The sequence below is a fragment of the Lutjanus erythropterus genome, chromosome 21 (assembly GCF_056507025.1).
Source record: "Lutjanus erythropterus isolate fLutEry1 chromosome 21, fLutEry1.hap2, whole genome shotgun sequence".
In the NCBI taxonomy this organism is placed as follows: domain Eukaryota; kingdom Metazoa; phylum Chordata; class Actinopteri; order Lutjaniformes; family Lutjanidae; genus Lutjanus; species Lutjanus erythropterus.
In genome coordinates, this window is record NC_139337.1 from 8,019,222 (window position 1) to 8,040,922 (window position 21,701).

The 21,701-nt window shown below is 38.2% G+C and overlaps 2 protein-coding genes across 3 annotated transcripts in view; both read right to left on the minus strand.

Annotated features, from left to right (window-relative positions):
• Positions 1-2,081: 2,081 nt before the first annotated feature.
• On the minus strand, positions 2,082-17,540 carry rab18a (RAB18A, member RAS oncogene family). Its single transcript, XM_084747250.1, has 7 exons — positions 17,332-17,540; positions 13,077-13,132; positions 8,763-8,824; positions 7,647-7,719; positions 6,247-6,365; positions 5,660-5,726; positions 2,082-4,910 (listed from the first exon to the last, which is right to left on the minus strand). Exons 1-7 carry the CDS (start codon positions 17,397-17,399, stop codon positions 4,741-4,743), a joined length of 615 nt encoding a protein of 204 aa, XP_084603376.1. The 5' UTR covers positions 17,400-17,540; the 3' UTR covers positions 2,082-4,740.
• Positions 17,541-19,361: 1,821 nt separating this feature from the next.
• Positions 19,362-21,701, minus strand: part of itgb1a (integrin, beta 1a) — a 38,074-nt gene continuing 35,734 nt past the window's right edge. For both annotated transcript variants that reach the window (XM_084710369.1, XM_084710370.1), the window contains one exon: positions 19,362-21,335. Coding sequence is in view for 1 of the 2 variants with exons in the window: in XM_084710370.1 (XP_084566496.1) it covers positions 21,270-21,335 (66 nt within the window). In the remaining variant the exon portion in view is untranslated. The remainder of the gene's footprint in view (positions 21,336-21,701) is intronic.

Here is a 21,701-nt window from a genome sequence, read left to right on the forward strand (position 1 = left end):
ATTATAAGAAACATCTGAAGAAATAAATACAATGTTGTGGAGTATATATATATATATTCCATTAAAGCTTTCTTAAAATGGGAATCTTCTTGCTGGCCCTCGGATTTATCTTGCAGCCACCACAGGAATGGGACCCCCAGTTCAGGCTTTGGGACACATATTGGCATGTAATCGGTATTGGCTGATAAACACTTTAACACAAAACATCATACCAAAACAATACAACGATACAAATTTAATTGCCTATATGTCAGTAGTAGTTTGCCTCTAAACCCCAGCTCCAAACAGTTGGGACACTGTGTATAATGTAAATAAAAACAGAATTTGCAAATCCTGTTTGACCTGAATTCCACTGAATACAGTACAAAGACGGGCTATGTAATGTTCAGACTGATAGACCTTATGCTGTATTTTGTGCTTCATAATGCACCACACGTTTTCAATGGGAGGCAGGTCTGGACTGCAGGCAGGCCAGTACAGTGTCTGAACTCTTTTACTACAAAGCCACGCTGTTAACACATGCAGAATGTGGTGTGGCACTGTCCTGCTTAAATAAGTTTCGAGCATACCCCTGTCATACCCAATCATGATTACTTGTTATAAATTAACGTCTTACCTGTGGACTGTTCCAAAGAGGCATTTTTTGAGCCTTACTCCTTTTTTTGGAACATGTAGCAGGCATCAAATTCAGAATGAGTGTATATTTACAAAGTTTATCAGTTTGAACATTAATAGCTTGTCTTTGCAAATCACTGCATTGTTTTTTTTTAGGTTCTACACAGCATCCAAACTTTCTGTTTATATTTTGCCCAGTGGATGTGTACATTTTGGAAAGCATTGCATTTTATGTGCATCTGCCAGTAGGCCATCACACTCAGAGCGGGCATAATAATGTTAATTCGACTGCAGGAGAGACTTTGTGTTCTCTGCAATCTGGTGGAAAAAAATATCTGCATCCGTCAAAATGAGTTGGAAAATATTGTGCATTCCTAATTGCTCTGTTACTTTACTGAAATAACGTCTAAATGAACACTGTTGATGGATGCCACAACATGTTAAGGGAGACACACCACTGATAAAGAACTTTCCATTATTATGTCATAATTTGAGTGGAGCTTAATCAACAATGTTGAAAACTGTTTAATCATTTAAATCATTTACCAAGACAAAAAAGCAACCACGTGCAGGTTCCATATTCTCAAATGCGATGCATTCCTTCTTTTTTGTTTTATGGTAGTAAAATAATATCGTTGCCTTTGGGACTGTTGGTTGGACAAATCAAGCAAATTGAAGACGTCATCTTGGGTTGTGGGAACTTACTTTTTAGAGTCAATTCTGCATTAAATGACATTTCCAGTGTACCAAATAAGAGGCATTGTTCAGTTTTCAAAGGACAGTGGAAGGGCTGTCCTACTTCTCATAGGGCAATAAAAGGAATTTGAATCAAGCAGCTTTGTAAATTATTCTCAGAATATATCGAACCTGTCAGCTCAGCCCCTTGAGTAGCTGATGTTTTTCCAGTGTAGGCATGAGGAAACGGCAGCACTGCAGCTCAGCACATGGTTGGACCACATGAAGGCATCACTACGCTGTATGCCTCCGTTGTTGTTTGACTGAGACATATTTCCAGACGGCTGCCTGGACCGCGGCAGGAGATGAGGGATACGCTACGAGGGAAGAGTCCTCGCTCTTGCTGCCAGCTCCGACCCTTTCATAATCGCCCAGGAATTATGCACATCCCAGTTAAAGCAATGGTAGAGTGAGTTATGGCTGTGGTGGTGTTTCCTGAGCAGTCTGCCAAAAAGATGATTTAGATAGATCACACGTCTGGGGTCTGAGGGTTCCTCGGACACTGTTTAAACACAAGTCTTTATTCTGAGGACAGAGGAATGTGAGGGGCGCTGAGTGAAAAACCCATCACCTAACAGTGACATTTCCAACATGGCAACGATGACAGCAGAGTTGTTGGTCATCTCTGCCGAAGACTTGGACTTATTCTTCATTTGGCTCTTCCAGTTATAGATGGCAGCGGCTTCTCAACAAAACTTGGAGTAGCATTAACACTGAAATATTCACTCATATTCACTTAAAAAAGAAGTTTATTTAGTTTAATACATAGGGCGGTTTGTAGTGAAATATGTATACATTCAGCTTTACAATTCATACAGGAATTATTCCATCAAATTCCTAAAATAGACACAATTTACAAAGGTATACATGTTTCGACATATTTCTGAACACAAAAAAGACAGCTATACCAGTTTAATAAGTAAAAGCCTACATCCTTTTTGTTTAATTATACCATTAAATCCCAATGGTAAACCTGTATGCAATGTTTTATTCTCAGCTAAATATAAGTTAAAGTGTTTATTGTAAACAGCCTCTGGAGGTTGTTCATCGGACAAACAAACACAAAAGAATGGCACGCAGTTTCCCATGCAATTAAAAAGAGATAAAAAAAACAAAGTTCAACTTGTGACAAGACATGCTTGAATCCATGTCATTTTCACCATCCCTGGAACAAGATCAAGCTCTCAGAACTACTTTTCCCAGAACACACACCAGCACTCGAATACTACAAACATGGCCAGAGGTCAGGGGTACAGTACGTTTATAACTGCTTCTCAGATACAAACACACAGATAGGAGTGCTGCGAAATCCATTAGCAGTGTGGAGCGCACAGCTTTCTCTTTGATTTTCCAAATTCAGTGGAAACACCCTTATGACTCACTGCCCCGTCTAATATTGAACACTTTTCCTTTGTCTCTGTCCAGTCAAACGGATGTATATGAAAGACCATAGTGATATTACTGATATTATCTGTCTGAGTGAGGGAGTGCCAGTAAGTCGCACCCCATTAAAGCAACTCGTTACAACAAAAGGCGTGCAATTTTAAGAGGTTCCCTCTTCTTGTGCACCCAGTGGAAAGCTGGCTGGTGCCAATCTCTTTGATTTATGCACTCTTCAAAACACACCACAGGTTTGAAGTCCAAGTCAATAAAAGTAGTAAAACGTCATTCCAGACACTTGGTAATTCTATTATATTCTGAAGAAATGAGGCAGTTGTGTGGACAACAGAGACACATGATCCCAAACCTTTGACTGAGACTGGTGAGATGGAATACAAGATGGCTTAGCCTGATAAGCTTCTCTTTAAGCAGCATAATGTTCAGAGAGTCTGAGGGGCAGGATCAGGATCAAGCGCATTGGGGACGGAGCAGAGGAAAGACAAACGCTGGAGAAAAGTCGGCCCTGCATTCGTACAGATATGCTCGCTAAGGCAAGGTGCTCCGAGGACAATAAGCATGCTGGAGACAAGAGAGAACCCTTGGTTAAAACAGTTTTTTTTCCATTCTCATTATCATACTTCAGAGATTTAGCCATATGGTTGACTAACTTTGGTTTATACTTCTGGACTCATTTCATTGCTATCACTAAAAGATATGTATGAAGTAGGGTTGCCCTGTGAAAGTCCAAGATTAGAATCATCATTCAGAGACCCCTTCATCGACTCAGATTCTTTTCCTAGTCTGGGTGCATTACAATAACATGATAAACCACACCGAGGTTTAGAAAGTGTGCAGAGAGAACATTTCAATTAGGGATTATAAATAAGGGGGATCATAAATATATTTTCACATTTGCTGGCGCATCATTAAAAAGTCCATGTGATAACATGCGCTGGTGGTTAACTGTTTAGAAAAAGTGAAATGAGTGGTTGGAAAATAAGTTTCAGCTTGTTTTTTAGTTGCGTCATTGTACACAGAGCAATGGATTGGAGCAACCCATCCGGATATTTTGTTCTGAATCACGCCCACTGCTTTTTGGGTAAAAACAACCACTCTAATTTCACTGGCAGTCAATACAAGGTCTTTGCCAGTTTATACGCATAAAAAAATATATGTATATCGCTATTTACCTGTAAGGGGGCCCAAATCCTCTGGCCGGTCTTTGCCGAGCAAAAATGGCTGAAACTTTACAAACTGAGTCTCTAAATCACCATAAACCTCAAAATGAACTACGCTGGGAGTGTAGAAGGGTGACAGAGACGGAGCGCATATGGTGCGCTGCACACACCGTGGTGCGCAGGCATTTTATACCTGAATCATGAGCAGGAGAACACATACTTTAACTTTCTCTGTGTGTGTGGAAATCTGATGTTTCCACATCACTGATGATGAAGAAAGACATTACGGGTAAAACATACTCATGTAGGCGCTGAACCAAAGAAAAGGGAAGGAATTATCAAATATTCGTATTAAACAGCCTAATCCCATTTGACTGAAAATTCTGAGTCGCATACATCTCTAGTATAAAGTGAGAATGGTTGATATTTTGACCAAGGTCCCGAAACTGCACAAAAACTGTAACTCCAAATAAAACAGGAGAGAAAAACTCACTCAAATTCCATTAAGAGGAAGGCTGAGCTGCATTTTGCATTTTTAGCGCAGCGTTGTTATTAGAAAGTGTGCAAAAAGTAGTGTCTGTGTGAACACAGGTAGAGCGCGCGCACGTGTGTGTGTGTGTGTATGTGTGTGTGTGTGGATGGTCAACCCTTTCAGCTCAGCAGAGGGGAGACAGTCAGACCTCCACTGCCTTCATGTCTGAGGAGGGAGCTCAGCTCAGGACAGCACACAGTGGGAGGGAGGGGTGTGTGTGTTTGTGTCTATGCTTGTGTGTGACACTGTGTGTGGTATTACGTTTGAACATGTGTGTGCGAATGTGTCTCTGTGTGTTGTCTAGACCAGGGAGCAGTAGCCGCCGCAGGATCCGCCTCCCGCGTCCTCGTCGGTGAGCTGGACTCCTCTGCCGTGGTTCTCGCTCTGCCATAAACCGGGAGTCTGGATGATCTTCTCCACCAGCTCCTCAAATGCACACTGAACACCGTCCCGGGTTTTAGCACTTGCCTCTGGAGGAACAGAGCGGCGAGGGGGAAAATAAAGGAAGGAGGAGTGAAAGGACAGGGAAACATACAGAAGAGGAGAAAACAGCAAAAAGAAATAAACGATTTAAAAAAATGAAGATGAGGTGTATTAAAGTAGGATGGAAACGGGAGAAAAGATGATGAGCTACAGATAAAACAACTGTTAACGTCCGCATGTTGATGTCATCATCTGCTGGGCTCCCAGACTGGACGGCCGAGCGGTGGAAAATGTCTCAACAATAACTGTCAACCCCCAGACACTAATAGTGAACCTTAGGAGGTTATTAGGGGATATAGTCAACACCCGCTCCACAACATGATGATATCCAGAAACATTAAACCAGTAATAAATGTAGGATGAAGAGATAAATCTTATTCGAAAAAAGGCAAATCAGAATTAATATGTTAGGAAATGCCTTGGAAAGATCAGAATGGAATCTTTCCATTTCAACAGTTTAAAAATAACATTTTCAGTAGTTGATGAAGATAAAAACTAGGTGTTTAACTTGAAGGCATTTCAACTCTTCTAAGTTACTGACAAATCTGAAAAATAGGTACAGGGGAAAATGAAAGCGCACAGAAGATGATACACGCAGCCTGGTTTATATATAGAACTATTCAAGCATTCCTCTGCAAGTATGATAGTTATTTCAAAAGCAGTTTCCCTTGTGTAATAGTCTGCTGTAACTCATGCCCAGCAGGTCTTTGTAGAGTGGGGAATCCTCCTGACTTACCTATAAAAAGCATGGAATGTTTTCTCGCAAACTTCAGCCCTTCTGCCCTGTCTAGCTCGTGGTTTTCCTAAAACAAAAGAGAGGTAATGGCTTATTTGAGGTCTGCCGGGCGGAGCTGTCAGCTACTGTGGTCGTCACGGGGCAGAGAGGGAAAAGTGATTTTCATAGACAAAGAACAGGACACAATAAATTCATAATGCTCTACTTAGTGGGCATTTTTATCCCCACTGAGTGATTCTGGTATCCTGGTAAAGACGCAGCTGCCAGAAATATGAAAGTGGGTCTGCCACCATCGTTTAGTTCTGTAATTTGTCATCTGGCTGTAAGCTGCCTTTTTTTAAATACTTATTTTTGGCAATTTATTTTCCTCTTCTTTGGAACATATGTTTATACAAAGTGTCTGTATATACATATTTTTGCAACTAGATACAGAAAAACAATTTTAAAATGTATCAAAAAAATTTTAAAGTCTGTTAAAAATCATGAATTTCTGTGACAGCTCACAGAGAGTACAGTACAGTGAGTGACAACCTTGTTAGCCTGAGAGGAAACGCAATCATTTCACACGTGACCACAAACACACTCACCCTATCGATTTTATTCCCCACAAGCATTTTCACGAGGTCGTTCCTTGTACAGTATGTCTCAAGCTCATTGAGCCAGTTGTCGAGCTTGGCAAAGGTTTCCCGCCGTGTGACATCATACACTGTGAAAAAAAAACAAAAAACACAAGACATGGTCAGAATGAGGGCAAATATTTACACACACTCTACGCTTCATAGAAAAGTTCATACTTTAGGACCAAAGAAAGGAGAGGGGGAAAGACATTTTTCCATCTCTTTATCCATGATTCAACAACTGGACAAATTTTCAGCACAGTAACACCTATATCAGCATAATCATGGTACTGTCTTGGATTACTAACATTTTATGTAAGACTTAATAGTAAAAATATGACATTAACTTTAAAACAATATTTGCAAGAGTGATTAAATCTAAGAGGCCGTGAACTGAAAAATTCTTTCTTCAAAATTCTTCGTTTTATTCTTCGTTCTATTTACTGCTATTTTTAATAATTGTTCTACAGATGTAAGAAATCATGTTTTTTTGGCAAAGACCCCAAGAAATGTTACATCATGATGACTTTAAAAGTTTTTTCACTGAAAAAAAACACACATTAAATGATTTTCCCATTAATCGTGAATGATATAGAAATTGCAGTATCTGTCAAAATAATTGCAATTAGATTTTTTCTACCATATTGTTCAGCCCTAATTATGATGGCACTGTCCTGTAGGATCTGATAGAAAAACTATAATATAACCTGGAAAAACAATGTTTTCAAGAGTGAATTAAGTCTAACCAGCCTTAGATTTGATTGCTTTTTTTAATGAGAAGCACAGACCTTATAAAACTTTAGTCTCCATAATCCTGATTTATTTAATCCTTAAAAAAATGTAATTAATAGAACAAAAAATATAAAATAAACAACTTAAATAATAATGGTATTAATATGGTACAGTAATATGGTATCAAGTCAAATCACATGGTTGATAAAACCAAATGGATATTAGTCCTCTGATAGTATCACATGGCGAGCTCTCATATTCCCAGTGCTTTAGCAGGCGCCTTGTGTTCTATACATCATTAAAGTGGTCAAAAACCATCAGCTGCAGAGGAGGAAGTCTGTTTAAGAGGTTTAACTCAGTTCCTGTGTGAGTGTGTGCGTGTGTGTTCATATACATACTGTATATGCATGTCCATATGAGGAGTCAGACTTAAGGGCATAAACTAACTTCCACAGAGAAAGAGGTGCGTGTGTGCGGGTCACAGGATGAAAAACCATCACTTTCTTTACAACCAGGAGCCTGACTCTGAAGTGAAAAGGGCACACACGCACACACATGCGCATGCACACACACACACACACACACACACTAACACACACAGGTGCTTGAGCAATGATGGCGTCAACAGCTCTGCTTACCCAAGATGACTCCCTGGGCACCACGGTAGTAGCTGGGTGTCAGAGTTCGGAAGCGCTCCTGTCCTGCAGTGTCCTGCAAAACACAACCAGGTCAGCACTACTGGAGACACACACACACACACACACACATGCAGGAGAAACTGGTGGCTCAAACAGAAGGAAAACCAGGGCAGACGGACATAAACAACAAGACTGACTCCTCTGTGTCCCTCAAGGAGCGTCAGGGCAGAAATGGTGTTACATAAGCGCCATCTTCTGGCCACTTGAGAGAACAGAAAAAAATGCAGTGATGGAGGAGTTCGATAGTTAATCCCTCTCCTCTGACTGAAAGACAAGAGTCACGCTTTCTAGTACCACTCTACAATAAGACTGCACTTATTTGACTGTAAACTTTGTATAAAGTATTAATTAACAACATAAAGAAGTTAAAATCAGAAATACTTTTGATCCATGGGGGGATATTGGTTTATACTACAGTTGTTCCATTCATAGAGAAATTGTAAGAAAATAGAAATAAGAAGTATGTAAAATATGCAAAAAATATGTGCATAAGTGTGTAAAACTGTGCATGCTGAAAATGTCAAGATAAACAATATTGACAAAGCCTTAGTGTATCAATCTGGTAATCTGACATGTTAATTTGATGCCAAATGAAACTTCTGGACTATTATGATATGCTGGGAGTTAAATGCTAGGAACTTATTACAAATATGTGATGAACCATCAATACCTTTTCAATACCACATGTTTAAAAACAATACAGTACTAAAAGTATATGGTATCAAAAGTACCAAAGCTGTATTAAAACAATGATTTAAGTGCACATTAGTGCACACATCAGAGTAGTACAGTTTTTATTGTGCTGCAGAAAAAACATTCTGGTACCTTGACAACTCTAACGCTGCCTGATGGAGAATACAAAGTGAGAAGACAATGGGATCTGAGGTTTAACAATGCAGATGAATGTGGGCTCACGTTTTGGCAAGCAACAGGTCATTGTTGCTCTTTTTGATCTAACATGTTATAACAGCTTATTGATTACTTATAAAGCATTTACAACCTAATTATAAAGCATTGTTTGATGAATGTCACTGAAGGGAGTGAACAGTCACTTACCCATATTGCCAGCTTTGCCTTGTTACCGTCCACAGTAATGGTCTTCACCTTGAAGTCAACACCTAGACCATAAAAAGCCAGTCAGTCACTCATACTGTCATCATTACCTCATCCTGCTTCAGTCCAAATATGGTGACTCTCACAGGTTTGGCCACGAATATTATATCATGGTGACAGACAGACTATAATTATGAATGATGAATTGTAAAAACATACACACCACACAATGTCTAAACTTTTGCTAACCCCGTCTTTTCAGACTGGCATTACGCCCATCCCATGTCCTGTATTTAAATCATGGAGTGACAATGTGCACCACAAAGGGATGGTTTGTGGTTTACTGTCCTGAACTGAAACTAATACTGGTCTGTATTAAAATAATAACAATAAAATTCTACCACCTGTGGAATGGCTCAGGGAGCCATGATTCACCCCAAAAAATCCCGCCAGGTCCCAAAGGATCAGACATTTACATGAAAATAACAATTTTGTCCCCTTTCCTTCCCCTCAACAGGTAAATCTCCGATATTGCCTTTGTGCAGTGTGTCAGTGTGCAGAGCGTGCAGCGTCTGGATGACAAATCTGCCTGAGTTTTAGCAACCACTGACAGATTTACCAGGGGAATGTACACTTGTGACGGCCTTGTTTTTACATCTGGGACTCAGGGAGGATTCAGAGCCAAAACAGAGGAGGAGAAAAGGGACATGAAGACAGGCTGAGGATATACGACATACAGCATCACACTTACACACAAATATACAGTCTGTTCACACAGTTAATCACAACAACTAGCTCTTCCTCCAGTCCAGCAGGGTTGCTCAGATACTGTTGCCAGATGCATGTGGGGAGAAGTTTACACTAAACATTGCCCTGAACCAGGACCAGTCTGTCCTGCTTTAATTCAGTACAAAGTGAGACAGGCCTTTCCCAGAGAACATACAGTGCAGCATCTGTTAGTTATATCACAACACAACAAGATGTCACTACCGCTGGAAGTCAAGGCTGGGTTCATCTCTGTGGGCCAACCTTTTCATGGAGGACCTCAAATCACTGTGTGATATAAATATACTGAGAGCATCACAACCAGGCTTGAGGAATAAAGGATTATAAGTAACAGACTTACATAATAAGGATACAAAAAAGTTAACTGTATTCCATTACAGTTACAGGAAAAAGACAATCATAGATTATAGATAGATTTAGTAAAAATGGAAATTATTAGCAAGATTGCAAATTTTGAATAAATTTTTAAGAAAAAAAAATGCACATACATTGCAAAACTTTGAGTCTTACAACGCCACACTGGTCTCGAGTGAAGCCATAGCTAATCTTACAGTTGCCAATTCATAATCATGGCCTTGAGTGAAAAAATGCTTTCAGTGGGTGGAAATTTCACCATCATTTTGTCTTTAAATCAGAAAAGTGGAACAACATCACAGTACAGTGAGGTCCCTCCCTCCAGCTGTGAAAATACTGTCATCATGCAAAGACTAACCATCTAATTTAAAGAATCATTTACACGCAAGACAATCTCCACAATTAAGAGAAAACAGAATTTTGTACAATTTGCACGAAAAATTACTCACTGATTAACAAAATAGTTTAATTCTTTGGCGTGTTGGGCAAGTGAGTTGGCCGACACGGCATTTCACTAACCCCAGGCAAGCAGGCAATCCTTATTATTAATTCACACCAAGGTTTGCTTTGACAGAAAGTTCTAAAGGATTTTTTTAAGGTACAGAATTTGCCCATGTTCTGGGAAATTAGTTCATACCAAATACTGATATAGTCAATAAAAAATTCTGCCATAACTTTCTGTATAATTGTGTATCGTTGTGTATTAAGACTACAGCTAACGATTACTTTCACTGTTGAATATTTTCTTGATTAATCAATTTGTTGCTTGGTCTATAAAATACCAGAAAATGGTAAAAATGTTTCCCAAAGCCCAAGATGACGTCCTTGCATTCAGAACCCAAAGATATTCAGTTTACTGTCAGAGAGGAGTAAAGAAACAAGAAAATATTTTTGAATTTTGACTTTAAATACTCAAACTAATCAAAATAGTTGGCCATTAAATCAATAATCAATTAATAATTGATTAATTGTTGCAGCTCTAATGAATACCACAAAATTCAAAGGCAAATCTGGACTTGCCTCAGGGCACACTGTTTGGGACCCACTGCGCTAGACTACTACGACTGAAAAACATGTTGGGACTGTAGGTGGTGATGCTGGATGGTGTGTGGGCAAAAACACAAGCCCCCAACCGGAATAAGTTTATGACAGTTTACTTGAAGTTTCAAGTGTTTAAGTCTGATTGGTATATCTAACTTAATACATTTAAATGTGCAAAATAAACAGCTGCTAAATCTAAATGTGCACTTGGATTAGATTACTAAATTTTACAAGGTAATTAATTAGTAATTGTATCAGAATATGTTTTAAAGTAACCCTCTCAAGCTGCTGTCAGCAAGTGTCATAGTGAGTCAGTGTTACACTTTTGTAATGACTGTACCCAGAAGTCACAAGGTGATAAGTTTATCGTGTGAGTGTCATGACAGTATGCCTGTTTATGTCATCTACCTCATCAAGACCAGAAGATGACTGTACTTTCATTCTTTCCTGTAACACCGTAAAGCCAATGCACTGTGTGCTAATGTAACAATGTACAGAGAAATCTATTTTCACAGGAAGAAATACACTCTCAGTGGAGGCACTTCAGGTGTTAAGGTTGAACATGAACTCAGATGAAGTGATAGTGGATTAAAAGTGATTTCTGTCTGACTCTGAGCAAACTGAGTCAATGAGGGAGGCTTAACTCCAATAAAGACATCTGTTTGGCAAAGATTCCCAGTTGGCCGAGTAAAGCAGAAGTGTTCCAAGACTTGACCTTGAAAAAGAAAAACTGTTTCAAACTCTCCTGGAATCCGTGCCTTTAGTTGTTTCAACAAAGACAGCATTGTGAGCTACAAGCTCTTCACAAATTAACATTAGTCAGGGTAAATTAAAAAAAACTATATTCATGTATAAAAAGATTATAAATCTGGACTTGTTGAGTGCTTTAATGAACATAAACCCATTAAGGTTGTTCCAGCCTCAAGGCCACCTGAGGAAGTAACAGGTGTGTCCTTGGTGCATCAAATGATTTATACCGTTTAAATAAGCAGATATCATTTGCAGACCAGAATTTGGAAAAACCTTCCACTTGTAAAAATAAAGTACCACTAAGATGACCACCTCACCAGATAAGATGGATAGCTCGGTCTGCTGCAGGATTTTCTTTTAACTCCTCATTAAGTTTGAAATAAATCAAATATCTCTGTGGTTGCGAGGGTGTGTGGTATCGTGGTAACTTCTACTTGCAGCTCGCCAAGTGTTCATACCTTCTGTTAACAGAGCTCCTGACAGGCCAAATTTCTGTACGCTGGTGACCTCAGCTTGATTTTGATTCTGGTATAAGAAAAAGACTTTTAATTTCTGGTTTAGATTATTTGTAATAAATACTGGGTGTGTATTTGACACAAGAAGCGAGCACAGTGATTGAGCCAGATCTGTTCCTGGAGCAAGATAATGAGGGTTCTGTCTTTTTGTGTGCTGTTGTTCAGTATAATTTATCTGCCAGCAGCCTCAGCGGGGACTACAGACTAGGAAGCAGAATGAGGAGTAGATTATGTCCACTACTGAATATGGTAGGCATCGTTGCCTACAGTAGTTGTTTATAGTTCTAAATTCAGCACAAATATTCTGATAAACCTAATGAGCTTTTTGATGTGCAGGCAATTTAACTTATATGGCAAGCTACTGTAATATTAACAGAGTTTCAGCGATATTCTTATTATTGTTTACAAAATTTAAAATGGATATAACTATGTTAAAATGTATTTTTTGCATGAATGTACACCTGATTAAAACATTTCACAGGTTAATTGTAGAGATGCACCAACTAGCGTTTTCTTGGCCGATTCTGATTTTTTAAAAGTCTTATATGCAGATTTCGACTTTCTGATTTTCTTTCTAAGAACATCATTATTAATCATAAACAGTATGAGCTGATGTTTCCCATGACATTACCCATTTTCCAGTGCCTTTCATGAGTAACCAAAGTGTATCTAAGTTTTAATTTATATCTTTGTTCATATTTGATTCAGATTTGGGTCTGAGCGTGTGTGTGTGTGTTTACAAGCATCAAAGTTTGTGGCTCATGTTCACTCTACTGATGATGACCTTGAAGTTGCCGTCACCACCACCTGATGCAAAGAACCTTAAATTTATTTCTCTCTTGCATTAACTCAGCTCGGATGGGTTACTCACCTATTGTTGCTGCTTGTTCGGGGTCAAATGTGTCATCTGTGAATCTCAAGAGGAGGCTGTTGACAGGAAGAAGGAAATAATTCGATTAAGACTCATTATGAATCACTAACAAACACAGCAGAATGGCTTTGGTCTGAGGTCAGGTTTCCATTTGCTTTGTTCTCATAACCTGTCCTGCGGCACCAGACTTATTGAATTCTGCATCTCTTTCTCTTTCTGTTGATCACTTTTGCCCTTCACTTGCATTATGCGTACAAGCTCCAGATGATATCACTGCTAAATTGCGGTGTGGAGGACAGAGTTCATTTCTTAACTATGACTAATCAAGTGCATAGGCCTTAATCACAATGCTGATGATGGGGATAAGCTCACTCCTTTCCCTTGACCCAAGCATAATTCTCTTATTTTTCCTCATGGGCCATCAGGCGGGATGCTGGAGCAATGAGCTGATGAGCTATGCCTAGAGACCGCCAAGTAAGAAATGTGTTCTGTGTAGGTCATTTGTTCAGGTAAAATGAAACTTGTGTATTCCTTGCCAGGCAGACATCTCCCCGATGATTTAAGGGCTTCTACAGATTGCAGAGAAACAAATTACATATCTGTATGCTACTCAAAAATGAGCCCAGTCAGTGGAGCTACTTGACAATAGCACAACTGGCCCTGGATTATTCAAATGATGACATTTGAAACTAATCATAGTCTGAATTAGTTTATTGTATTAAGCAAAAGCCTATTTTATAATAATACAAAATTGCTTTCTGGAAACAAGGCCTTTGGCCTCAGTGATGCACCAGTGTACAGCTGGCCATCAAACTCTTCTGTTTTGTGGAAATATAAGCAAACCCAGGTCTATGTTATGGTGTTGGCATAAACTCAGTACCTCCTCCGTGCTCAGTCAATACAACCCTGCTATCACAGTCTATAAGCAACTACCAGCACTAGTGGAGAAAATGTAAAGAGAAAAAAAGATATTTCTATCTTAAACATGCATAGACTCTGTGATTAAAAATAAGAATTTTATGTTGTAGGGATGTTGATGATGAACTGTTAATCGATTAATCACTATAAAGAATTTAACAGTTTAAAAAATGATTAATCAGTAATTGACTGATAGTGTAGAAATGACAGTAATAGACATGACATGATGTGATTAATCGATTGTTAGCATTTTCAACTATAAGCTACGGGGGGAAAAAATAATCTGCAAACCTAGTGTGTTGTAATAAGAGCTACATATACTGGCCGGCTAATATTATCAGCCCAATATTTACTTAGAACAGCTAGGATATCTATACTGGTATCAGGATATACATTTCCGGATATTTTTTTTACAGGACATTGTCCTGCATGCAGAATGTTATATGCAGAATTTTAGGTTCCTTTTCCTTAATTCAAGTTCAAGCTCATAGTTTCAGCATCCTAATGTAATTTAGGATTTTATGTATTTAATAAAGAATATTGGCCTATTTATCAGTATCAGAATTTCTGTACTCCCTAATATTGGTATCAGCCCTAACAATTGAGTATTACTCAGGCTCTAGTTGCAATCAATTGATGATCTCAATAGGGCTGCAACTAACAATTATTTTCATTATTGATTAATCTGCCAGTTAGTTTCACGATTTATCATTTAGCCTAATCATTTAGTTTACAAATGCCAAATAAATGCTCATCACAACTTCCCAAGGCTTGAAGTGACATCTTGAAATGCTTGTTTTGTCCATGCAACAGTCCAAAACCCAAAGACTCTTCATTTACTATCATAAATGACAAGCAGAAGTAAAAAGTGAATAGAGGGAGAATGAACTGACTAAGTAATAACTGCGACCAACACTGTGGACACACTACTGCTGACATTCTTTGATATAAAGAGCATGAATTGGTACAAACAGTTAAGATTACTTACAACCTTCTGGGCTAACACTTAGCTGATCCAAAATGAGAGGTATTCTCAAATCCCTTTTGCATTCGATCTCTTGTTGTTGATCACGCTGAAGATCTTGTGATTACTACACAAAAGGCCATTCTGTGGTTCATGTTACGGTTTGTTATGTTGAGAACCTGCGGCTTGGTCATCAGCCTGCACTGAAAGATGATTTTTTTTGGCCAGACAGTTAACTTGTCAAAAGGCTTACGACAAAGCTTTGGGCAGCTCATTACCTACAGCATGTACTGCGTTATGAAAGGCACGCTGTACTCGATACCATAGTTTGCAATGTGATGGTTGATGGCTCAGGCTGGCTATCAGGATTCTTTCATGCAGTCTGGACCACAGTGAACCTGACCAGGCTCTCTGTTGGCACGCTACACAATATAAATTGCCAGACTAATGTTGGTAAAAACATTATACTCTGCTCTGAATATTAGGCTGATTTGTGGTTGCTAACAAGGACCTCTGATTACCACATAATGGAAAAATCAACTGTGTGGTAAAAGCTATACAGCCTAACTGGAGAGGCCAAGCTTAGTCACGCATGACCTTTAAATTAAGCTATCCCATGTTGTGTTCATAATGATGTGTGAACAGTTTGATCTTGGATAAGCTAGTGCACCAATACAGAAAGTGCAATTAGAAATAGTACAAGCATTATATGACATGACACCACACAAACTCTTTCAACTGTTGTAGTCTCAGAAATATGTCTGTTATAACGTATCAAAGTCTGAGGAATTCCAAGTGGGGGAAAGTGTTGAAAAATACTGAAATTGGTGATGCCATCATCTGTTAAAAAAAAAGGGGATTTACACATGTCGTCTTGTCTGATGTCCCCACAAAGGCTCCAGTGGTGTCGAGAATCAACCTGAGACTGTTTTACAAAGGACATGGAGTCGGATGCAGTTCAGTGAATGTCCAAAAAAGAAGTTCTTAACCCCTCTAGACTATTAAAAATGACCTTATGGGTTCCCTTTACTTGTAACACCTTTGTAGTGAAATCAAGTTTTGCTAAATGTTTAAGTTTATGTTCATCACTGACGACATTTAGTGCCAATTTGGCAGTCATGAATTTTTTGTAAAGTAATATAAAAGTGTTGTTTTAAGGTATACAAGTATACTAATATAGCAATGTTAATTTAAATTATTATTTTAGGAATCAAAAAGGGTATAGTTATGAAACACCTCTGACCCACCACTTGAATCTCTTAGAACTTTTTATATATTATACAGGAGACTTTTCAGTAGATTTTGGTCAATGACTTGATAATGAAATTAACCGCCAATTATTTTGATGATTTATCAGTTTGAATAATTAAAAAGAAGTCAAACTTGTCTGGTTTCAGCTTCTTAAATGTGAATATTTTCTGGTCTCTTACTATATGACAGTAAATTGAATATTTTCATGCTGTTGGACAAAACAGAATATTTGAGGACGTTGTTTTGGGTTGTGGAAAACAGTGATTGACATTTTCTTTATAGACCAAACAAATAATTCCATTAATCGAGAAAATAATCAACAGATTTATCACAATGAAAATAAATGTTAGTCGCAGCCTTACTTTGAAAAGTAACATACAATTGTAAGATTTTCTGTGGAAAACTGTTTGAGATTCGCTGCTTTTCCTTCACAAAAGAATCATATTTAGATATTTTTTTCAAAACCTCTCCATGTGATATAAGACTTTTTTCTCTCACGGAGAGCCTACTGAGGACACAAAGTCCGTTTAAATTGTGTTGCAATTTGTGTGAGGTTGACCCACACTTTAGGGTAAAATGCTTCGACTATGTAGACGTTTGTGGATGTGTTCATAACGATGTGTAAACCATCTGATTTCGGAAAGGCAAGCACTGCAAATACAGTACATTATCAGAAACGGGAATTTCTTCTTGCATAGCCATCACAACTGCTAGTCGTCACGCCTTGTCTTACATCTGCTAACATAGAGTTGAAGCTCAGATAACTGTCTGCCCCTGTGGCAATAAAGCCACGAGGAAGGCAGGACAGAAAAGTGGTCTCGATTGCAACATCTTCAAACAGCTTTGTCAGACGTGAACAAAGATGATGTCACATATAGCTCCTGTAGCTAGCTGAGCTAAGCTGCACAGCTAACACACCACACGCCTTATTATAGCTTATATTAGACACACTGTGTGATCTGTTTGAAATGAAAGAAGATGACAACCACCTCTACGTAATTTTACAGCACCGCATCATCTTTGAACCTCATATTATTTGCTTGGCTGCTAAGCTAACGCTAGTTAGCTAACGGTTAGCCTTGAGCCACGACATCAATTTCTTGGGAGATAATTACAGCTTACCTGGACTTCCCAACACCACTTTCTCCTATTATCAATATTTTCAGTGTCGTTAGTATGTCTTCTTCCATTTTCCCTTCACAGTAAGCACTGTTACCCTCGGTAAGTAGCTACAACAGGCTATTTAAAGCGACGTTCTTGAGTAACTTGCGATCCTGTTTACAGCTCGCAACAGAGATAGTTTGAAGCATCTGAAGTCTCACTCCAACCATATCCGCTGTGACTTTTTGGCACTTCCGCTTGGTGTATGTCATATATACCTGAATATATGATGAGTTCATCTTTCAGATTACATAACTGAGCAGCAGACACCATGGACCTTCTTTTACGGCAGGCGTATTGATATGACTGATTGATGACTGATTTTTTTTTTAATTACAATATGATAACATAAATAATTAAATAATATATAAAATCTAAATAAATTTAAATGACAAATACATATGAAGAAAAAAGAAGAAAATAATTAAAAAATATAGAAATATAAATACAAATATGATGTATTACAAATAAATAACTAAACAAACACGAAAGCAAATATATTCAGACAGAGGGAAACCAAGAGATTTCAATAGAGAATAGATACAATCTTGGCATCTGAACAGTTAGCAACAGTCAGGCTCCAAACTGAAAGGGCTTGCTGATGGAAATTTGACAACTTGAGTGTCAATCTGCTCAGGAAAAAAAAAAAGACAAAAGAAAAGAAAGATCCAGGACCAAAATACTTCTGTCTGCTTTACCATCGGAAAGTACAGATTTCTTAAGCTCATGTGATTTATTTTTCCAAATAAAATCCAGGAAAAATCTATTTACATTAATATGAAATAGCAGGACAAACCAGATGTTACCACTTATATACTGGAATTGAACTGAAAGGAACAAAGCTCTAATTAGTATAATTGGTAGCTCCTGTGTTTATGCTATTTCATGTCAAAGTAGCTACATGACCGTGCAGAAAGTTTATGCCTTTTAACAATTTCTATTAATATGATGATTATTATGTCATGTTGAACTCAATAGTATCATCATCCTGTTTATCTTCTGTGAATATGTATTAAATATGTGTTTAAAAGGACCAGGGCCGATGTATGTTCAAATTGACTCCATCTTCATCTCTGCCAAGTGTAAGCTGATATGGGATCATGTGTTTGGTCATATGTGTACATGTATTTGTCTTCGAGAGGCTGTAACCAGCTCAGTTTTTAGATACTGTTGTCCTATGAAACTATAAGACCTTAGGGATCCACTGGTCCCAATTATGTCATGCTAGTGAAATAACACTCCAAATTTAGGCAAAATTTTAGCGAGGGAAAAAATGGCATGGCGATATTCAAACGGGTCGCTTGACCTCTGACCTCAAGATATCTGAATGAAAATGGGTACCCAGTTTCCCCAGTTAGGCAAACGGACAACATTCAGTTACAACACCATTAAACTGAGACTACACTAAACAAAACACTTTAAAAGACTGTGCATACATCTTACATGATGCTATACTATACCAAAACTTTGCATAAATTCACTGGTTGCAGCTGGCAGTTGTGGTGGCACTGCAGTTGGTGCTTCACCAGATGTTGCCTGTTCCCTACAGCAGTTCTCACTGGTTTGATTAAACATTTTTGTCTTCAACTCAGTACAGCTCACTACTCCACCCTCCTCTGAATGAGGTCTATAAATAAAGCTTTTTGTGGGAAAAAACACTGACCATCCATGAGCCAAACCATGACAGGATATGTAGGCTAATGGATGTTATGCTCCATATGTTCAAGTAAAAGTAAACATTGTAGTGAGAACAAAGCCTATACTGTAGCCAACTATATTTAAATTGTGTATGTATTCCTTTTAATTTGATACAACTGGTCCTCAGATTCAGTAGAAACTATCTTTAAAACATTGGTACATACCTCTAGACTTCAGCTTTCATTTTTCCTATTTGTGGCTCACTATGTATACAAATTGGGAAAAATTAAAAACAAATCTTTTTTTTTTTTTTTACAGAACACAAGTAATAGTTCACCATACAAAAAGACACAAACAGTTTTTGTACTTTATTTAATAAATAACTCATAAACAGCATTGGGAGAGATCATGGTGTTGAAATAAAAGGCACTTTGAAAACAATACTGTAAAGGCTTGCGTGTGGTAATTCAGAGGCATTTGGGTGTGAAAGCATTTCAGAGGTGATTCATACAACGTCGGAACAAATACTCTCGTTTCAGTCTTACATTCTAAAAAAAAAAAAACAAAACTGACTCACACAAATGAGTTCACTGAACAACAGAAAACATTTTTGGTGTACTTGACAAACACAGGAGAGGACCTGAGAACAAGTAATAAAGTTACTGCAGTTAGCAAATACAGCATTATTTCATTATTAGTTGATTGCAACTTGTACAACTATACAAATTGTTCGATTGTTCAACATTTCCACAATTTCATAATTTCAATAAGTGGTATACAGTCCCTTTGTGATAACATATCAACAGTTCACCCTTCATAAAACCTGCCCCTTTCTGTCACTTTTGGTACCTCTGTCAGTGTTTTCCTTTTCCTGTAGAAGCGATATAATCAGTTTGCTAATATTAGCTAAACGGTTGCTAACTAGCTAGCTAATGTTAGCAAAACACAACTAGTTAGCTAATGACTGGCGCACCCTACATTTGATATTGCATACTTTTCCCTTTTACTTTTAGCACATGCTGCAGCTGCCCTTACAAAGTATGTACTGTTGCATTAAGTATGCATAAAACTGGGAATACTACTCCGTCATAACATGGTGCATTGAACTTGGACCCTCTTGTTCATACTCCAGTCACAAGGGATTGTGGGTCAGAACAGACAGAAAAGCATGCTGGGCTTGCATAGTGCAAAATGTGACCAGATACAGCAGGACATCCTGGTATTTCTGGCATTCTACATTTGACATACTATGTATTGGCACATACTAAATCTTTTTAGGCATACTAAATAGTATCGTAGTATGAGTATGGGAACACACAGTACCTTTTGTCCTGATGTACTACATAGTATGGTAGTATGGGTATTGAAACGCTCAGGTAGATTAGCTAGTGTTGTGCTAGTGGCTTGCTATCATTAGCCTAGCACATAGCATATCTAAGTACAGTAAACAAAAAAGGAGAAAGTTGATTGAGGTACCTAGCTTGCACAGAGAAAAAAAGGGGCGGTGCTAAGGAAGGGTCAGTTCAAATAATGATCATTGATATTCATTTTCATCTTGTGTATTTACTCCTTTAGTACTCAATATCAGAGCAATAAAATCTTAAAACACTGGATGTTAAACGCTGCAGTTCAAACTACATTTACAACCACTGCATAATCTACCGCGATTCAACAGAACTCTCCAATCTAAGTTGAACGCTACATATTATTATTTCTATTGCAGTTGTTCTCTATATATACACACACACAGACATCGACATAATGTGCTGCTATGGCTGACAATTTACATATTAAACTCAGGTCCTGTCTGGAACACACAGAAACACACAGGAGGTCAGTGCACAGAGAGACGAGAAGTGGGAGTGAAAGACCAAGAAGACAGAAAAGCTGAGGAGGAACTCTTGTACATATACTTTATATCCATAGTGTCCACATTGTGTTGTTAAAAAAAAGCTAAGTCCTACGCACATACCAGTCCTGTGGCAGGAAAAAAGCACCTTCATGTCATAATTTCTGCATATATGCAACTCAAAAGTATATACACATACTGTATACTGTACATCTAAAATACAACAAATGCATATAAATCATAAGTGTTAGTAAAAATACAGACGCAGTGGCCGCATGGTACATTATAATGGTAAAGCGACAAGAAGAAATGACAAATTCCACCACAAGTTCCTCTCAGAGCCCAAAAGCCACGGCAAATACTGCAGCTGTCAGATACTTGATAGCAGAGTTCATTGAAAAGTACGACGGCATCATTTTCCTTCATATTTGGGATTGACCACAGTCGTGACAGCACTTTTGTAGATGGGATTTTCCCCCTGGAAAGCAAAAAAATTGAAGTTACAATCATGTTATTATTACTCAGTCAAGCAACAAGCGATGTTTTTGTTAGATTTTCTGACTCAAATCACACAGGGTTATCAAAAGGTATCATCATTTATTGTATCTTCATTTATTCAGATGACACTGAGCACACAGTCATGCTTTTGTGACAACATACTGCACCAAATGTCAGGAAGTACATCTAAGACATGATGTTTAAACACATACACATACTTACCAGACAAGGTTTTAGTATTTATACCCTAAGGACACTTAATATCCTGAAACACCAAACAGGTTTTGTGACTTTTCTGTTGTACTGATTGTCACAGCACGCTCATGCACCCCTGTTTTTGCTAACT